The 19,570-nt window shown below is 49.4% G+C and overlaps 1 protein-coding gene across 2 annotated transcripts in view; it reads right to left on the reverse strand.

Annotated features, from left to right (window-relative positions):
* The window catches only part of ACLY (ATP citrate lyase), a 39,216-nt gene extending 23,220 nt beyond the window's left edge, over positions 1-15,996 (reverse strand). Inside the window, exons 1-11 of one of the 2 annotated variants that reach the window (XM_016150837.2) lie at positions 15,847-15,996; positions 11,498-11,679; positions 10,188-10,310; positions 8,461-8,523; positions 7,803-7,993; positions 7,294-7,373; positions 6,002-6,132; positions 5,092-5,210; positions 4,105-4,241; positions 3,381-3,442; positions 1,766-1,883 (exon numbers count right to left, since the gene is read on the reverse strand). In XM_016150837.2, coding sequence (XP_016006323.2) covers positions 1,766-1,883; positions 3,381-3,442; positions 4,105-4,241; positions 5,092-5,210; positions 6,002-6,132; positions 7,294-7,373; positions 7,803-7,993; positions 8,461-8,523; positions 10,188-10,310; positions 11,498-11,656 — 1,183 coding nt within the window. In that variant the 5' untranslated portion in view covers positions 11,657-11,679; positions 15,847-15,996. Of the gene's footprint in view, positions 1-1,765; positions 1,884-3,380; positions 3,443-4,104; positions 4,242-5,091; positions 5,211-6,001; positions 6,133-7,293; positions 7,374-7,802; positions 7,994-8,460; positions 8,524-10,187; positions 10,311-11,497; positions 11,680-15,846 lie in introns of those variants that run through there. The other variant, XM_016150839.2, reaches the window with a different exon arrangement.
* Positions 15,997-19,570: the final 3,574 nt, after the last annotated feature.

Raw genomic sequence — 19,570 nt, forward strand, 5'->3', positions numbered from 1 at the left:
TCTGCTGATAAGAGCAAGAAAGAGCTTTGCTGACACTGTCAAGCGACAATTATTGGTGTTTACACTCCTCTGGTTCACAGCCTGAACCCTGGCTCTCCACCAAACCCCTCATCGCCTGCTGCTGCCACACTCTGGCCTCCCTGGCCTGACCTCTGTTCTTGAGCATGGGGCTCATCTGCCCAGGCCTCTGGTCCTGCTCCTTCCCCTGCATGGAGCCTCTCACCCCAGATCTCTACCCGGCTATTCTTGTCACGCAGCTCAAGTGCCACCTCCTGAGAAAGGCCTTCTCTGCACCTCCTCCACATCCCCCTGCAGGCTTCACCATATAGATCCCTGACAGCCTCTTGTGCCAGTTATTGTTTACTTGTCTAACGTCACAACTGTGACTGTGCTGTCCCAAGGGCCAGGCCCATGGCAGATACTTTTTAGGAGAAAACTAGGACTTGACACTTAAGTGATTGAGGTGGGTTTAGTGTTTGCTGTGGGTACCAGATTTGGAAAAATAGGAAGATAAAAAAGGTTTTGTCTATCCAATCAAAGAGCACACTCACTGAGGACGAGTGTCTTATGTCTGTCACCCCTCTGGCACTTCATATGCACCTGCTCCACATGTAACTGCTCTCAGCAAAGGGGGTTGCACTTTACTCAAGACCAAAGCTGCTGGTCATGAAGTTCACGAGTTTCAGGTTCAGTCAAGTCAACTCAGAGAGACCCAAATTTGGTCCTGACTGATGAGATGTGGTCCCAGACTTTTTGAATGCTTTGAGTTTTAGGTCCTTGTGAACCTGCAGGACCCACTCAAAACACAGAAGGGAGAAAAGAAACCAAAACGGATGCCACACCTTCTCCTCCTGCATCTCAACAAGGGGCAGCTCTCCGGTTCTACCAGTTACCGGATCTATGCCCTCTCGTCCCCACATCCAGGCCACCACAGCCCTGGGCTCTGCCGCAGCCTGCTCAGTGCTCTCCCTGCTTCTACCCTGGCTGCCCTTTGGTCTGTATTCCACCAAGATAACCCTTCAAACCTAAGTCACATTGTGTCACCCATCTGGTCAAATTCTCCCAGCGGCTGCCAACCCAGGGCGACAGCCATGTACCCCCAGGACCTGTATTAGCCCCATGTCTGCCCCCACTGGCTCTCTGCCTCCGTCTCCCAATAACCTGCCACTCACTCCCTCGGCCCTACCCCTGGCCCTCCCTGCTGGGCCTGTACACACTGGCGCTCTCACCTCAGGTCCTTGGAGTTTGCCTTTCCTGAAGATAGTCACCACAAACCTGCTCCTGCCTCCCTGCCAGGTCTTTGTCCAAATGTTATCTTTTCAGTCAAGTGTTCTCTAATCACCCCATTTAAAACCGCCCCCCGCTCTCTCCCACACACGCTTTCCCTTCACCCTGCTTTGTTTTTCTTCACGTGCTTAGCGCTACCTGACGTTAGTCACTGTTCTCAACTGCACGAGGGCTTGGCTGGCTGTCGTGTGTGTGGCTGTAACCCCAGCACTTAGCACAGAGCCCAGCACAGAGCAGGCGATCCACAAATATTTGTTAAATGAATAGCTAAGTGAAAATGCTTTACTGCCGATTCTGCAGTTTAGGACAGGTGCTCTATGTCAGAGGAAGGCAGAAAGCAGAGGTAGAAGTAAGCTGCGTACCCAGAGAAGTAAGTGAGAGGGCATGGAAGTATACAAAGACTGACTCTTTCAGAACTTCCAAGGAAGCAGGCCACCGACACTCAGGGTGGGAGAGAGAGAAAAGGTCTCCATCTTACCAACTTCTCCCATCACCCGTAAGCCCTCTTGATAGTTCGGGCCACCTCTTCGGACAAAGATAGTGACCTCGTGCTCCTTTAGAGGGCCCTGGAAATCTCGAATCGCTCTCACAATGCCCTGGAAGCATAAAGGGACAAACATGCATATGACTAAAAATAAAGCAGCCATAAATCAATTATTTACAACCATGATAAACAAACATACCAGGGAGTATATAACAAGGGCTGCTTTTCACGAAGCATGGCAGGACCCAGCAGTCAAGGGTTTTTACACATGTGGACTGGACTATGTATAAGCTACCTAAAGGCCTAGGACATGCAATCACTTGTAATGTTGCTGAGGTGAGAATCTGGAATACCCAGGTGTGACACCATCTGACATGTGCGATGCTGGGCCTCCAACATCAGAGGGACCTTGCTGGACCCTCATTCTGTCTAGGCATTCTTATCTTTTACTGCAATTATGGGAGTGGGGGGAATCTATGCTGGGGTCCTACGCATGAGTTCTCAGAGGTATCAGGATGTGGTCTACTTAAATGTTAACGTCCTCTGAAAGCTTCAAGAGATTTAGGGAAACTGCTCTTGCAATGGCTATCAATTTTGGAAGCATGGGAGAATATACAGGAAAATATACAGGTGTGTAATAGTTTTGTCTCTCCAGATGAGAGCTAATCTACTGAGTCAGGAGTTTAATTTGTCACCCAAGCCATTTCATCCAAAACTTTAAACACAATTCCTGTTCCAGACCTAACTATCCTTATCGCCAGTGATGCCTTTATTATAGGGTTGGTAAGTTAAGACAAAGCTGACAAGATTGACCTGTTTCAGATTTGTCTGCTAAATCAGGGCCACTCAGAGAAACTCTGTTTTAGGCAGGACTTATGGGGCCTGGCCCTCCACTTCTTGAGAGCTCAGACTTTCAGAGTTGACATTTATTTATTCGTTGTTCTCAAAACCTACACAGAACTATCAGATGCGGCACATTCTTTTGAATAGCTTCAATGCGTATTAGACAGTGTAGAATAATAATTGGCCTCCTGAGGTGGCTGTCTTGAAGGGAATGACTCTTGAGACATGTTAGCTGTCATCCTCGTTGACGGCAGTCATACTTTAAAACTACATGGTCGGGCCCCTGACCTGTGCACAGGAGCCCAGGCTGGATGAGCAGGAGCCCCAAATCATCAAAACACTTTCCTCATTCTGACCTTTCAGAGAAAGGGCTGATGACTGTGAGAGGAAAGACTAGGCATTGCAGAGAACCCAGAATGTGTCAGAATGGGGGGCTGAAAATGAGGGTCCATCAAGCCAGTTCTTTACGAACTGGTTCTGAAAGGGGGGATTGGCAGACTTTGGCCTTCTCCCCACACTTCAGATGGGAGATTTACAACCCAGTGAGTGCCAGCTGCTTACCCCAAGACACATAGCTTCAGATCCAGATCCGTCGCAGTGTTTTCTGCATCCTCCACGGGGGACCCTGGGGCAAGAGCCCCTAATCCAGACTGGGTACCTTATGGGAACTTGCTTCTGTCTTAAACATTGCTTGTGGAAACCTCCCTTCCCCAATTCCCCCAAACACACATTCCCCAGAAACTGCACAGTCACTACAGCTCGTTACCTTGAACGTGGCAGCAACGTTGGTAAAGTTCGCAATGCTGCCTCCAATGATGAGGATCTTGCCTGGGTTTGCAGTAACAGGGAAGTGAAAAGAGTTAGAAAGGTAGACTTGAGCATCTCACCAGAAAGCCAACTGAGAGGTCTCTCCTCTGAGCAAGGGTCCCTCAACTGTTAGGAAGTATCAGTGCAGAGTCAGGAGGAGCAGGCTGGTCTCCCACAATGTCTATCAGTTTTATCAGCTCCACTCTCTATTACCTATACCACTGAGCAGGGGGTTAATCTGAACCCACAGACTCTCTAGGCCATTCCTAGCTTGGTTTCTGGATGCGCCTGGTGGGAATCTCTATCTAAACTTCAGGGAAGGGAACTGGTATGTGTAGTCTGGACTGGTGGTAAAGGGAAGCTGGAATTGCACAGCCAGGTAACAAATATCGAAGTGGGCCTCTGAGAACTGAGTTTATAGCAGTCAGAGTGAGAGCACGCCTCACCCCCTCCCTCACACTTGCTTATATAGGGCTTTTTGTACACATCACCTCCTTGTCAGAGCCCCATATCTGACAGATGCTGTCACTGTCCACTGTGCAGTCAGGAAAGCTGTGGTCCAAACGTTAAATGACTATCCCCAGGTTGCAAAGGACCAGGACCACAACCTCGGTGCCCCCTAGGCCAAAACTTCCCCCTGTAGAACGCTGGGCCGTCCTGGGGAAGGAGAGTGTGTGTCTCACCATCTGGGTGCTTCTCGCGGGTCATGAGGGAGAGGATCGTCTTGGCATAGTCATAGGTCTGCTGCTCGCTGGGGGCACCCGAGTACTCCCCATAGTTCGCCAGCTCATTGACGCCCCCCAGGTCACAGATGGTATCACTGCCAGGGAAACAGGGAAGTCAGTGCTGGCTTCACTTCTAGTGACAGAGGGTGGCAGCCTGGTGACTGAGAGGACACACAGACGCCCCCAAAGCCCTGAAGTCAGACTGTGGAACTGACCTCTCAGTCCTCAGACCCTCAAGCCCCATACGAGTCACACGCGAAGGTTAACTGCTGTATCACTCTCCCAGGCAGTGCACTCTGCCAGCCCCAGGCCATCGTGGGGTCCTGGACTGACCAACAATGGTAGGTGAAATGAACAAAGAGCACCCCCCAACACACAACCCAGGAGTCCCTGCCAGGCTGCCCGATGGAGAAATACAACTGCTGCAGGCAGAGGGAAGAACGGAAGAGGATGTGGCCAATCACAGGCCTAGAAACGAGCAGACGTCTACTGTGCTTTAAGTGGAACACCATCAATTATCACAAAGGGTATAGAATAAGATCCAAATATGTCTATAAATTGCAAAAGCATATTTCTACAGGCGCTAAAATGTCTGGAAAGACACACAGCAAAGTGTTCATTGCAGTGACCTGGTGGGAAAAAGAGTGGGGACACAGCAGCATTCGCTGTCTGGTTCATTTTCTGTATTTTTGTACCTTCACGTAGAGCATACATCACCAATTGTAAGAACTAAAACTAATAAAAATAACTTCATTTTGAAGTAAATAGGAAGGTGCAGGCCCTCACTAGAGCCTCTTAGACCCTTCTGGTGTGTCCCGTGACTCCTGCTCTGCACCAAAGTAAGAAACTGGAGACCCCCAGAGGTGAAGCAGCTTGATCCAGGGCACGCACAAGTGGACCCTGGGTAAAACCGACTGGCGTCCCTTCAGCAGCCCCCTCAGTCACCTGTACACGACTGAGGCACCACCTCCAGCCACCATGGTCCAGATCCTCCCCTTGGGGTTCAGCAGGGTCAGCTTCAGGCTTGCTCCACTTTTAGCATCCAGGTCTGCAATGTAGGCTTCCTAGGGAAGACACAACAAACAAGTGGGCCCTAGGGGCACCCTTTTCACCAGGTCCCAGATCTCAGGCCCCCTCCCTTCCCCTTTCCCTGGAGACACATGAAGTGGTCCTTAACAGCCTTAGTAAAGGCAGGGAGAAGGGGCCTTTACGTGCCTGGGACAAAATATAATGGCATCTTCAAGTACCAAAACCATGCATGGCCACAATCACCAACTACAGACAAATTTCCCAACTTCTTTCTCTCCTACTTCAAATTCTTGGCCCTCTATCTAAGTCCCAAGCCTCACTATGTCACTCTGCTTCTACAACAGCCCCTGCTCCCAGCATCTGCCTACCTAGATTATCACAAGACCCTTTCCCGCCCCCAGGTCCTAACCCTTCTCCTAGTCCAACCTCTTCCCTTGCCCTAGGTTATCTATGCAGGCCTGATTCTGCTGTGAGGACCTCTCTGAAGATGAGGTGGGAAGGAGCAATTAAAATTCTCAGCAGGTGGCAGAGAGAACTACCTCCTGATAGAATTCGGTGGAGCTACTTAGAATTATCAAGAAGCAAGAAATCAAATTAAGAGCTCAGGGAGGTTGATTGAGAGAGAAGTCTAAAAGGATTTCTGGCCAGTATTCAGAGGCTTGGCTGACTCCCACCTCCGCCCCCTGTGGGGTTTTTAAAAAATTAAATGGTTCTTGGCCTGCCTTTCTCTGCCAAATACAGCCCATGAGGGGGCCAAATGCTCATTAGAGATTAGTCACCCCCGCCACCTCCATCCCTCTCCACGTCCTTCCCAAACCAGCCTTACCTCTGGATAAGCCTCACGCCCAAAGGGGGGAGGGAACTCTATATCGCCCCATTTCACTTTGCAGATGTAATCGGCAGTGGCATCCACCTTAGCTGCCAAGTCAAGGATGTAGACGCCATCTTTGGTCACAACTGTGAGAAAAGCAGAGGCAATCGGACACTAGCCCCAGGCAAAGGGGATCACCAACCTCCAAACCCCTCTACAGACTTCCCCACACACCACTCCATGGGGTCCAGGGCCCACACAAACCTAATGACTCTCTCCCTTGGCAAGAAACCTGAATGATTCTCATGGAGCCGCAGCTTTCCCCACATCAAAGACAAATCTGAGAAGACAAGTTCCCCCTCCCTGAGCTAAAGGTAATATGACAGGGAAGTCTGTTTCAGTTGCTATAGCAATTTGTAAATGTTTTCATAAAATGCTACATGCTTCCTCTTAAGTATCTAGCCATTCACCCATTCATGGCCCAACTATTAAAAAATGGGAAAGGTGCAGGTTGCTGCCAGAAGAACCCCCAGGTATACACATGTGTATGCACATTCACATTTCCTGGGATCCAGCTAGGGTAAGCTCATTGCTGGGGGAAGTGGGAGGCCATGGGGTGCACTGGGCTCCCAGCCAGCAGGATTCATTTACTGCCGCCTCACTGTACATCCATCTTCCCTTTCCCCCAGGGCCATTTAGCTAATTAAGTTAGCATAGAGCCATCTGGTCCATTAGAGGGGCTGCATCCCCAGCAGCTGTAACCTGGAATCAGGACTTTGCCCTGAGAAGCATTAGCCAGAACCAACCCATACCACCTGCCTCTTTCCCTGCCCGAGAGGCTTGGGCCAAGGCTTCCTAGCTTGGATGGGGGTGCGGGGGGTGTCAATGATTGACCAATTCCCAGAGGCGGGGGGGGGGGTGGGGGGCCTCTGAGAGTGCAGAGAGGAAAGAAGGGCCTAAAAAGTCAAATCGATACAGAAGCAGCCCTTCTCCTGAGCCAACAGCCTAACCCACTGACAGGAACAATCACAGAGCACAGTCAGATCAAAACCAGAACTTCCCCCATCACAGAACAAATTAAGGCCAAAGAAAGAAGCTAAAGTTGGTCAGTCAAAAGGAGGAATAATCATGGTCTTCTGAGAACTCAGAAACAGGAATGAGCTTAGAGATCTCTCTGCACACATACACCTGCCTGTACTGCCCTCTGTAAGTGGAGGTCTGGTCCTATAAATGTTAAGACCAAGGTTACTGTACGCACTGGGACCCTTTGTAACTAACTGACCCTTGCCCCATCCCACTCCAGTTACCAAGGGGGTTGATCTCGAGGTAGGTGAAGTACAGATCCTCATATAAATTGAAGAGGCCGGAGATAAAACTGGCCAGAATTCTAAAAGGGAAGGGAGAGAAGGACAATCAATCCATCAGAGAGTGGGCTCGGCAGCAACGTCACTGCCACCGACAGATCCACTTCCCATCACCCCACCATCCCGCCACCCCCACCGACTCTTCACTTTCCTCTGCCAAGCCTGCTCCCTGGACATCACTCTCCAGCCACTGAGGCGGAAAGGAGCTGCCACCCAGGGAGCGAAAGGAGGAGGCACCAGACAGACAGGGGCAAGGAGGTGAGGGACGCTGACAGCATGTTTTAGTCTGAGTCAGCTACCCACCAGCTCCCATTCTCAGAACAGGGAGGAGCTGTGCCTACCATCTGCTCCTACCAAAACAGGGAGGACCACTGTTTCCCCTGCTGTGCCCGGAGCCTGTTGGCCTTCCTCATCTCCCCACTGCCACCTCCCTGCAGACCCTCTCACTCAACTCTTTCTTGTCTTTAGGAGCATGGACCAATAGGTGTTTCTTGATGTCCTCAGGATTCAGCTTCTCATCCACACCAACGAGCAGTTTCTGGGCTTTGGCATCCACGTCGCCTACGTCCACCCCTCCCTCGTGGTGGAACAGGACGTAGTCACCTTCTCGGGTAGCATAGATGCAGACGTAGAACTCTTCCGCCTTAGAGTGGACGAAAGCACTACGTGGGTGAGGGGCACCAAACTGAGGCTGGGGGCCAACCCCTGTGGTCTCATTTCTAAAACCCACAGAGAACATTCACCAGGGCAGACCTGTTCACTGCCTCCCCCTCGGGGACAAGAGGAAGGAAAAGGCCACTGCCTCACTGGCCAGCTGTTCAGACTGAGTCAGCATGACCTGATCTGGGGGACAGGATCCAACCTTTAAGTCTTTCTCATCCCAGGGCTGGGAAGTCACCAGCCCTGATTCCTCCTGACCGCAAACTAAGCCTTTTCCTTCATCTCTGCACCTGTTCTTTACAGACCCTTCGGACCCTCGGTGCAGCTTCACAGACTCTGGCCCCTTTGACTTTTCTCTAGCAGCTTGATTTCGCCTTTCATCATTTCAGTGTCAATAAACACAAGGCTCCAGGAGGGAGAAGACTCAGCTTGGAGCTACCTCATACATACCTGACTGTGTGGGACGAAGGGTTCGATCAGGAAGTTCTTGAGTAAGCCTCTGGCCTTGCCTACCTACAGAGATGGAGAGAGATAAAGCTTAGATGGATAGCACATCCTGATCCCTAGGGCAGAAGGAAGTGGGGCCCAGGCACCACCTGACACTCAGCGAGAAGAGATTTGTCCAGAAACCAGGGCAACGGGGTCAGAGACCCCTAAGCTAAAGAATTCCTCATGAGAGCCCCTCTTTCATCCTCTTGCCCTTGTGTCAGCCATACTTCGATATGTCCTGACCTTGCACGTTCTTTTTCTGCCTCCTCTAGAGAGTGATAAATGAGCTGTAACACTGCCCCGCCCCCAAAAAGCACAGTGATTAGGAGTCATCTCCCTCCTGCCTTCATACAAACTAAAGAGCTCGGGCAAATCAAGGCTGTCTATCCCACAGCTCAGGCAGGGAGAGCCAGTCCAAGGACATGAGTCCAGACATGGGGGAATAGTGGGGGTGGTGGGCACTGAGAAGACAGCAAGAGCTTGATTAGGAAAACATCTCCGCACAGACTCTCACGGCTGAGGACAACAGGCCTGCAGAGTTAATCAGTCTGAGTGGGTCCCTGGTGGCAGCTGAGGCAGACGGCCCTCATCCCGGCATGTCCTGAAGCCCCCGCCCGCCTGTGCGTCATTGCTGAGTCAGGGACCAGACAGTGATCCATCAGAGGTAATGAGCCACTCTTGCCAGGGCCAACACTGCTGCCAGCTCAGATGTCCCCGACATCCCTTCCCAACATCCAGCTGAGGAGAAGGGAGCATGAGGACCTCCCTAGGTACACTGCTTAGCCCCCAAATCTGTTGTCCTCTCTCCAAAGGCCTGGAAGTATGAAGGTCAAGATCCTTCAGACTCCAGGTTCATGTACAACTTCAAAGCCCCCTCTTTACCAGTGAGGGCCAGAAACTGGGAACTAACATGAAGAGCTAATTTGAGGAAGCCCAATCAGAGAAGAAGCTGGCTCCACTGCCACCTTCACATGACTTATGACGTAGCCAAGGAAGAGAACAGCTCACCCCTGGTCCATGGTCACCCCAGATGGGACACCAGGTATGGATGGCACATGCTCCCTAGTCTAAACCAAGCCTCACCCTATCTCCCCCTTCTGTTCTCTAGCTCCTCTTAGGAGATGGAAAATAAATGCAATTTTATTTCTGAGCATCTCTGAGCCTTCCTAAACTCACTTTAGCTCTCTCATCTACAAAGCTGAGACTAATCACCAAGCCAGGAGAAGACAAGAATTAAATTTACTCTTCAATAGTATTACCTGTCACATCCTAGGTTCTTGGTTCAATCACATTTCTATCTAAATAATTCTTCATCTCCCTTCTTCAATTATTTTACCCACCCTCTTAGGGTATGCATGTCAAGAAAAGCTACCATAACCTTTCTGGAAATTGAAAAGAAAGGAGTTCCCAGAATGGGCCTCAGATCACTGTTAAAGAAACAGACCACTTCTGATTTTTGAACTGTCCTGGGGTAAAGTATGCAGCACATCTGGCCTTTCCCAGATAGGGGAGCTGGGAACGAGCACAAGACTGGCCCTACTTCGTAAATCAGCTCTGCAGGACTCCTAACTTCCCCAGGCTGAAATCTGACCAGTTGCGGGGGTGAGCCACAGGGTTACTGACCTGGAGGTAACCATGTTTGCTTCTGTTACGACACTACATCCACCCGACCCTAAACTCAGACTCACCAGAGCTTCCTGTCCCAGGCGCGGTTTCAGCCAGGACTTGACACCGTCCAGAGTGAGGTTGACCCCAACTAGGCCCAGCTTTCCACGTCGTTTGATCAGCTGGTCTGGCTTGACCACCAATCTCTGGAATGAGAGAGGTTTGTATTTAGACCAAGGAAAGCAAAGGTAGAGTACAAGGTGACAGTTTGGGCACCTAAAACACAAGACACCCTATGTGGCTTCCAATTCACCCTACTCCCCAAACTAAATCCACTCCTCCTTCAGGGTCAACTCCTAGAAGCTCGCTCATCTATCCCAGCCTATATCTTTCTTTTGACAACCAGGAATCTAGAACTATCCGTGCGCAGATTAGGACCTGGCATAGCATAGATGCTCACCAAATACCTGCTGAATGAATAAGTGAATCCCTACCCTCCCCCTAAGTGGTATCTTAGCTTCATTAAACCATAAACTCCTCGGGATATGGACATTGCCCTGTGTTCCAAAAGGAAGAACAGATAGATAGATTCTTGGGGTGACAAAAGGACCTTAGAGGTCATCTGGTCATCTCTGTGCTTGAACCCTGTCTACAAGCCCAACAGGCAGCCCTCAGCCACTGTTCATATACCTCCAGGGCCAGGTAATTAACTACCTCATGAGGCTTCCCCGTGGGAAGAACTGTGCATCCCTGAAACCCTCACCATTGGTCCTTGTCCTATTCTCTGGGCTCTGCCAAAGAAATCTAAGCTTCCTAATCCTTCCCAACAGTGGCCCTGCAGGGATCTGAGGAAGAGCCTCTACTCCAGGTCGGCCCCCCATGGCCATCAACCATTCTATACAAAGTACAATGTTATACTTCCTCATGGCCCTGACACATTCCTAATATGCTACACTGTGTGTGTGTGGCGGGGGCGGGTGCAGCACCTATCTATGTTTTACTGAGCATCTACCAAGCAGCAAGCAGCTTGCTAAGTGCTTTTCAGACATTGCTGCTAATCCTTACAGGGTTAGTGTTATGTCCTTTTGACAGATGGGGAACCTGAAACTCAGAGATGTAAAATGGTTTGCTCTAGGTCACATAGTTAATAAACAGAGCTGCCATTTGGTCTTGTGTATCCAGTTCCAAGCCCACGACTGTATGCCATGTTAGGGTACCTCAAGGCATGGGGAGTTGAACACAAAACCCTGCTTGCTCAGTGCACTGCATGTTGACCACTGATGCAAGCCGCCTGCCATCACATGACCCATTAGGACATCTCCAACAAACCGAGTGTCTTCTCTTCCTTGGACTATGGACCTAGATGAAAGGTCCAGGATGGGGGTGGACTCACCTGACTGAGCAACCAGGGGTGGTCCTGCAGCAGGTGGTCCCAGTCTGTGTCAGGTGTGACCCTGGCATACCTGAACCGGTTCTGGATGGCTGAGGTGGTGCAGATGTACTTGTAAAGGAGTTCTTTGCCAGTCTGCTCTGAAATTGCCTTGGCCGACATGGCTGTAGAGGGACCTGCTCTACCTGTTCAGGTAAGAGGAGCTCGTTAGAAGGGGCAGGAAATGGAAGCACTATCTTCTCCAGCAGGGCAGATGCATGCCCAGCTGTCCCCGGACAATAAGACCAGATCTCAGTGCTTCCAAAGGAGGAAAAGGGCTGCCCCAACAGGAAAGACGGGATCTCGATCAGCGGAAGAGGAAGATCAGAAAACAGTGCGGGAGGAAAACAGTAGAGAAAAATAAAGGTGGCATCTGCCCTAGAACTCTTGGCATCAATCCTATCCTATCTCTACTCCCTCTAGGAAAACCACCTCGCCCATGATATTTGTCCTGCAACAAAGGCAGTTAGATGGGGAGACCAGAATATCAGTGGTGTGACCCAAACGTGAGTGCAGGTCCCACCCAAGGTGGGCATACAGACTCTGACACATACCCTTGGTTCTGAGACCTGTGGGGAACACAGCCAAATTGTGCGAGGCTGGCCTTAATCCCCCTACAGGTTTTGTCTCCCCCACACCCAGTCTCACCCACTTCACACATTTACATACATCACAAAGTTGAGGGCCAGGCCAATAAGTTTACTTAGTTTCAAACAAGACTATGCCCGCTGAGGACTGAAGAGGAAGAGTCATCTCAAACTCTCAGGACACTAGACTCCCAGGGTGGGGGAACTATGACCTTCAGTGCATTGCTCCCCACCTTCCAGTTGCTAATTTAGAGCAAAACAGAGGACTCCCTAGGGACCACTTGATACTAGTCACTTCTAACTGAGCCAGGGATGGGGGAGGAGGCAAAAACCAACCTCAGTCACATGTATATAGAAACTCACCTTATGTGAGCACTGTGAAGCACATTTAGATTCATACCCTTTCTTAGATGAGGAATAGAAGCTCAGAAGGATTAAGATAACTTGCCCAAGAAGCCTAACTATGTGGCAGGGGACCCAAGACTTAAACCTAAATCCTTTTACTCCCGATGCTCAGGAAACCCCACACCTCAGCTCAAGAGAAAAGACCACTTCACTTCAAAGAAGGGTCTGTGAGACAATTTCATTTCCCTCCCTACCGCTTTGTTCTGACACACCCATTCTGCCATGGGTAGTGACAGGAGTGAGTTGGGGAGAAGAATGGGGGAGTGGGAGGGGAAGGAAACCAAGTCATTATGCCAAAAGCTTGGCCAGATCAGGAAAAGCCACTCCTGTGTCTCCCACAAAGATCCAGAACTAAGTTGTTGAATTTGCTAGGGCAGAAAAGTCAAGTGCAAATAAAGGAGGGCAGAGTTAGGGAACTGGCTGGTTTATACACACAGGAAGGTTGGGAAAACGTGCATGTACCTTCCCAGCCGAGGGAAGGCCAACGTTCCAGGGGCCACTCTGTACCTCCCTCCCAAATGGCCAGGCTGGGGCTTCAGGTTCTAATCTTGGCTTAGCTGGCTCCTTCAGCCTCCCAGCTAGTCTCCAGCTGGGCACAGTGGGCACATTCAGTCTGATGTCTGGCCCAAAGTTGGGTAACTAAAAAGGGGCTCAAGGGAGACATGCCCTTTTCTGGCTTCCCCCTGGAATGATTTCCAGCTCCATCTCAATATGAGTTTCAGAAAGAGAGGCCTCAACCAGCCCCACTGTCCCAAAGTTCCTCCACCCCCACCCACTCTAGCTCCATTTCTCAACCTTCTGACTCAGACCAGAAAAACTGGTCCTGAAATCAGATGGGTACACGCACTCCCTCCCAAAGAGAGTGCAGCCCAGGGCAGATCAAGCAGAGAAAGGAGAGGGCAGCTTTTGACCACCCTCAGCAGTTCCAACACATCAGGCACAGGTGACCACAAAATCCAAGAGGAAGGAAGCTGTTCAACTTAGCCTTCCCAGCAGAGAGAAGTCTGATGGACACTCCCAAAACAACAATCCCTCAAACCTGGCACCTCCTGAGACAGTGAAGACCCAACTTTGGAAAGGACAGGGTGAGAAAAAGGACCTTCTATAGCCTAGAGCCGGAAAAATCATTAATTTTCTTGAGTCCCGGGTCAAATCTCAGATCCAAGAGCTCATCTCCATAAGGTTCTCAGAAGGAAATGCGAGAGAAGATACAACAAGATAATACTGGATAGAAAAGATATGCCTGCTTACCAAACAACAACAAAAAAAAAACAGATTTGCCACCAGAGCACTCTGGCCTAAATGGGACAGGTCTTCTGAAGCCCAAGACAGTGAATTTATAAAATAGAATAAAAGCAAGAAAAGAATCTGGCCTCTGTATATTCACCAATGCAGGGTAAGAAGGCTTACAAATCTTGTTACTTGGATTGGGTAGACATAAGTCTCATTCAGCAGGGTCTTGAATTCCCCCTAGGGCAGCAGCGGCTCTTAACCTACTTGAAGTCTGAGACTCTTGAGTATTTGAAGCCCAGAAACATGTGCATGTATGTACCTGACTGTGCATATCATTTCAAGGTGCTGGCCTGTAACTATTAACTGATGGTCCCTAGACCACCAATTTAAAACATTTGCCCTAATGATAACAGAACTTAAAGTATATACCAATCTGGGTCTGAGGAGCACACCCTCAAAGTCTTAGGCTGCCTCCCTAGGAGCCGAATGCACTGTCAAACTGGTGATAGATGATTTCAGGCAGAGTTAAGACCCCGTGGGTCCACTTTGGGGCCCAAGAAACTGCTACCTAATAACAGGTAAATGTGTAAACCATTTGGGGGAAATCATGCCAAGGAACCTGAAACACATACACATACACACTCCAAAGGAAGGACCTTATGGGCTGAATAGGGTCTTGTCTGCAGACAGGGTAAATGACCCAGGATTGAGTTCATCTACAGCAGCCACTCAGGGCAGAAGCAGTCCACAGGGAAGGCTGAATGAATGGAGCCTGTTCCCCAGGAATGTACCCCTGGGCACATTCAGTGGAAAGGAACCACTGGAGATACTATACTACTTAGGGTCTTTTTCTGGGAAGAACAAAAAGCAGGTGAGTATCCATAAGGCTGGGGTTTTTTGAGGGAACAGGTAATCTTTGGAGTAAAAGAAAGGGCAGCGTTCTTTGCGTGCCCCTTACATAGTGTCAGAACGGTGGTGGAGACACCAGCTGCCCAGTGTCTGAGGGATCTTTCCATAGAGGTCTCCCAAGCTGTTTAAGAAGCTCTGTAAGAGGTGAAAATTACCAGTCTGGGAAGCTGGGGTCTTCCAGCTGCCTGTCACCCAACATTTCAGAAATCCAAGGAACTGAGATGGCTGAAACCCAGAGCAAAGTGACTGTGCTATGCACTGGTCCCCACCATCCTCTCCAAAATCCTCTTCCCAGGCAGACTGCTGGGGACCACCAAATGGCAGAACTCCTTGGAACTGCACGGTATCTATCTGTCAAGGTTGGAGAGGGCAACCAGCACTGGGCCTGGCCCTCTGCCAGGCCCAACAGGAGGGCAGCGGTAGCATCCTCTGGCCCCTTGAGGACCTTGCCTGGGCCATGCTTGGCGTCAGCGCCAGGGGTGGGGAGGGAGACGGGCACTCCGGCCCATCTGTCGCTTAAAAGGCTGGGCCCGAAGGCACCTCCAGAGCGAGGAGGGTCCCTCCTGCGCCGCCCCTCTACGGCCAGGTCCCCGAGGAGAAGCCAGGACTCGGGCACCCTTGGGCAGCCCGGCCCCGCGTGGCTCGCCGTGGCGGCGTGCCTGGCTCACTCCTTCCACTTTGGTGCGGGGCTCAATTGATTCTCCGTAGGACTAAAAGAAAGGGCCTGAGCTCGGCTTGCGAGGAGCCGGAGTGAGGTGAATGGTCACCGGTCTACTTCCCGTCCCCCGCATCCGGTAGGGGACCGGATGGGGGCAAGAGGTGGCCCGATAGAGCCCGAAGAGACTCGATAACTGGCCCTGGAGGGGGTGAGGGGCACCCGCAGGAAGCAAATGCAATTCGGCGGACGGAAGAGAAGCAAGGACTGCAACAAGACCTGTGCAAACTCCCAGAAACTGGAAGGTGGGAGAGTTGGGGAGTAGTCGGCACACAGCCGCTGGCCGCGGTACCGGACGAAGACTAACCGAAAGCTACGCCAACCAAAACTTCCAAACAGGTGCCAAGAGGGCACGTGAACACCAAGCCGGTATCGGGAGAGGCGGTTCCGGGTTGAGGGAGGGAAGCAGGAAGCTCCTGGGCCAGGTGGGGGCCCTCCCGTGAAAGCAGCCGCCCACCACTCACCTCTCTGCGAAGGTCTGTGCGCGGCGCTCCCTCAACAGGCCTTGAACTACAGGCCACTGTCCGGAGCGCGCAACCCTCGCGCCACCGCTCGGGATCCGGCTTTTGTCCTGGCCTCTGAGGGCTTCTCTCCGCCCCCATCGGCTCACGTTGCGAGCAGTCCGGCGATTGGTCACACGCGTTCCCTAGCCTGAGCGCCAGGGCTCCTCCCAATTCGCTATCCGGAATAGCCCCGCCCCCATGGGCGGGTCACAGGGGCTGCTGGGACTTGTAGTCCCGCTGGCGCGTCCATCCAGATGGCCCGCAGGCATCGCCTCTCCACTGGCGGCGGCTGGGTCCGGAAGGAGCGCAGGGCGGGGCCTCGAGTGGGGAGATGGGTGAGGCTACGCCGGGAGAAGAGCGTACCGGGTTATGGGCCGTGGCCTGATCGCTTAGGGGATGGGCCGACTGCTGATCGGATGGGGGTGTTGTGGCGGGGTGTTGGCCGAACAGGCCGTAGTACAGCTTTGGGAACCTAGAGTCTCCTTCCTGTCTCCCCATGGAAAAAACGTCCACATCCCGGCTGCCTGAAATCACTCAGACTGAACCCAGTTGCTTAGTCCCACTTTTCAAGCGGCCATGGCAGAGTGCTTTCCCATATGCACGTGGACCCTCTCGGCTGAGCCCCACGGCTGAGCCGGTGGGGCGAGGCTACGAGCTGAAGCTAACAAATCAAACCTCCCAGTGTGGCACAGGTTGGGGGAGAGGGTAAGCAAGTGGGGCTAGGAGAGTGCCAGTCACACTTCCTTGCGTCCCACTCACCCGCTCACCTCTGTGCGGATTCACAGGAGAGTCTAGCGCAGGGCTGGAGCCATCTCTGCCACTCTCCTGCTCCTACCCCCCCACCCAACCTCATGCATAGACACTGGAATGAATGAACTGCTACCTCCCTCTTCTCCGTTACCTGAGACAGATTACATTTTCTGAATCAAAAACTGGTACATCGGGTGTGACAGGCGCTGGTGAACTTCTGGAGCAGACTACATAAAATATTCAGGACTATATCTACTCCTTTGGCATTCTGGAGCTCTGCTACCTCTACCCCAGTACTGTTAAGTCTCTGGAGCTGCTCCCTGCCCCTAATAGCTGTCTAGTTCCAGGGTGGAGATCATGCGTTGAGCAGCTCAGTTTAAGGAGTCAGCCCAGTATGCAGAGTCAGCATGCCTGTGCCCCTGCCAAGCACCTGAGTCACACTGATGCTGTAACAATATTGTGACATTCTTGTGGACAAAAACTTCTCCAAGTCCTCCTCCCCCAAATCCAGTTGTAGCCAGCTAAACTTGCTGTCATGCCTAAACCAAGTGATCTCTGATGACATCACTTTACAGTCCCTTCCTTCACAGGCATCATTTTCAAATAGCAGCTCCTCACTTCTCCTCCCTCTTGGTCGTAGAGAGTCTCCCACCCCTATCAAGAATCTCCCCAAACAAATAAATATTGGAGAAGGATAACCTCTCTGTAAATAATGAAAACATCTATGAAGGTATTTTATTTCTGGCCTTGGGGAACAGCAACTCAAGGTCTTTGTGGGCTAGCAGGAAGATTGCAGTCAGGAGGGATCACCTGTGCAGCAGTTTTTCCCGCTAGTTAGACAGACTCATCCAGAAACAGGCATCCAGGTGGAACATAAACTAATAAATTCTTTATGTATTCTAGAATTTTATATAAATGAAATAATAGTCTTTTTTTAGTCTGAATTCTTTCACTTGGTATAATTATTTTGAGATGTATCCATATTATGCATGTATCAATACTCCTTTCCTGTTTATTCCTAAGTAGTATTCCATGACATGGGGGAGAGGTTAAGCAAGTGGGGTTAGGAGAGTGTCAGTCACACTTCCTTGTGCCAACAATTTATTCATCCATTCACCTGTCAATGGATATGTTTCCAGTTAAGGGCTATGACAAATAAAGCTGCTATAAGTGTTCGTATACAGCTTTAATTTCTCTTGGATAAATTCCTAGAAGTAAAACACCTGGGACATATGGTAAGGGCATGTTTAACTTTTTAAAAAGCTGCCAAACTGTTTCCCAAGTGGTTATACTCACCCTCTCCAGGACATCATTTTTATTTTAACCATTCTAGTGGGTGTGTCTCACTGTGGTTTTTAATTTGTGTTTCTGTACTGACTAATGATGTTGAACATCTTTTCATGTGCTAATTGGCCATCTATATGTCCTCTTTAATGAAGTAACTTCAAATCATTTGGTCATTTTTTTTTAATCAGTCTCATTGTAAGATTTTTTATGTATTGTAAATATAAGTTCTTTGTCAGATATACGTTTTACAAACATTTTACCCCAGTCTGTGGCTTGCCTTTTAATTTTAACTCTCTTTTTTTACCAGTGTCTTTTGAAGAGTTCAATTTTGATAATGTCAAGCTTATTTTTATTTGTCATGATTTTTGCGCCCTATTATTTTCACCTATTTTCTTATAGTTTTATAATTTTACCCCTTACATTTAAATCTTTCAAGTTAACTTTTGTATATGGTGTGGGGTAAGGGTCAGGTTTTTTGTTTGTTTGTTTGTTATTTTGGCATATGGCTTTCCAACTGTTCCAGCACCATTTGTTGAAGAGATTGAATTTCTCCATTGAATTTCCTTGGCAATTTTGTTGAACATTAACTGATCATATACATGTGAATCTATTCTGTTCCACTGATCTATATATTGATCTTTATGCTAATACCATTACTATAGCTTTAAAATAAGTCTTGAAAGGAGAGAGTATAAGTTCTCTTTGTCCTTTTTCAAAATTGTTTTGGCTATTCTAGGTCCTTTGCATTTCTCCATAAGCTTTAGAAGCAGCTTGTCAATTGCTAAAAAAAAAAAATGTCTGCTGAAATTTTGATTGGGGTTGCATTTAATCTACAAATTTCCTCTTTGCAGGAGTTTTTTTCCAATTAACTGCTGGTCACTTCAGCAGTGTGTTCAACTCACCTATGTGCACTATGCTGAAAAACTTCAGTACAACAACACAACCAAAAATTGCCACTGACCCAATCCACTGATCTTATTTAGATTTCCCAAATTTTTCATTTACTCATTGTGTGTGTATTTAGGATACCTTTTTACTATTCAAACCAATGATTTATTTAGCTCCTACTATGTGCCAGACAGTTGAATTCTGGAAATAGGTTAATACAAGTTCTTCTAGGCACTGGAGTCTGAGGGCCTGAGTTATTAAGACTCGTTCCTCTGCCACTTGCTAGTTCAGTGATCCTGGGCCTGTTATTCAACCTCTTTATTTATCAGTAAAGATTTTCCTTATCTGTAAAATCTAAGGGTACCTCGCCCATAGGCTTGTATTGTACTTAGTGGTATGCCTGGTATACTAAAATTACGTATAATAATGTTAGTTATTTACTGACCACCTTCCATGAGCAACTGTGTGCCCAACTTCACTTCTGCAAGCAGCTTTAGTATATAGGTCACAATCTCATTCGTATTGGGAGTTCACCTTTTAAAAATAATGTAGCAATAAATAAATAAATAAAATAAAAATAATGTAGCAAAGACAGGGTATTTGTTAGAACCTAGAAGAATCTAGTCCACCTTTTATTTTGGGGGGTGAGGAGGGAAGAATAGGGAAGAATGTCAGGAACGGTGTTGATCCAGCCCTGCCACTAGCAGGAGCTCAATAAATATGTTAAATTAATGGTTGAATTCAACTTTATTTTGCACGC

This window comes from Rousettus aegyptiacus, unplaced genomic scaffold (assembly GCF_014176215.1).
Source record: "Rousettus aegyptiacus isolate mRouAeg1 unplaced genomic scaffold, mRouAeg1.p scaffold_m13_p_6, whole genome shotgun sequence".
Lineage (NCBI taxonomy): Eukaryota > Metazoa > Chordata > Mammalia > Chiroptera > Pteropodidae > Rousettus > Rousettus aegyptiacus.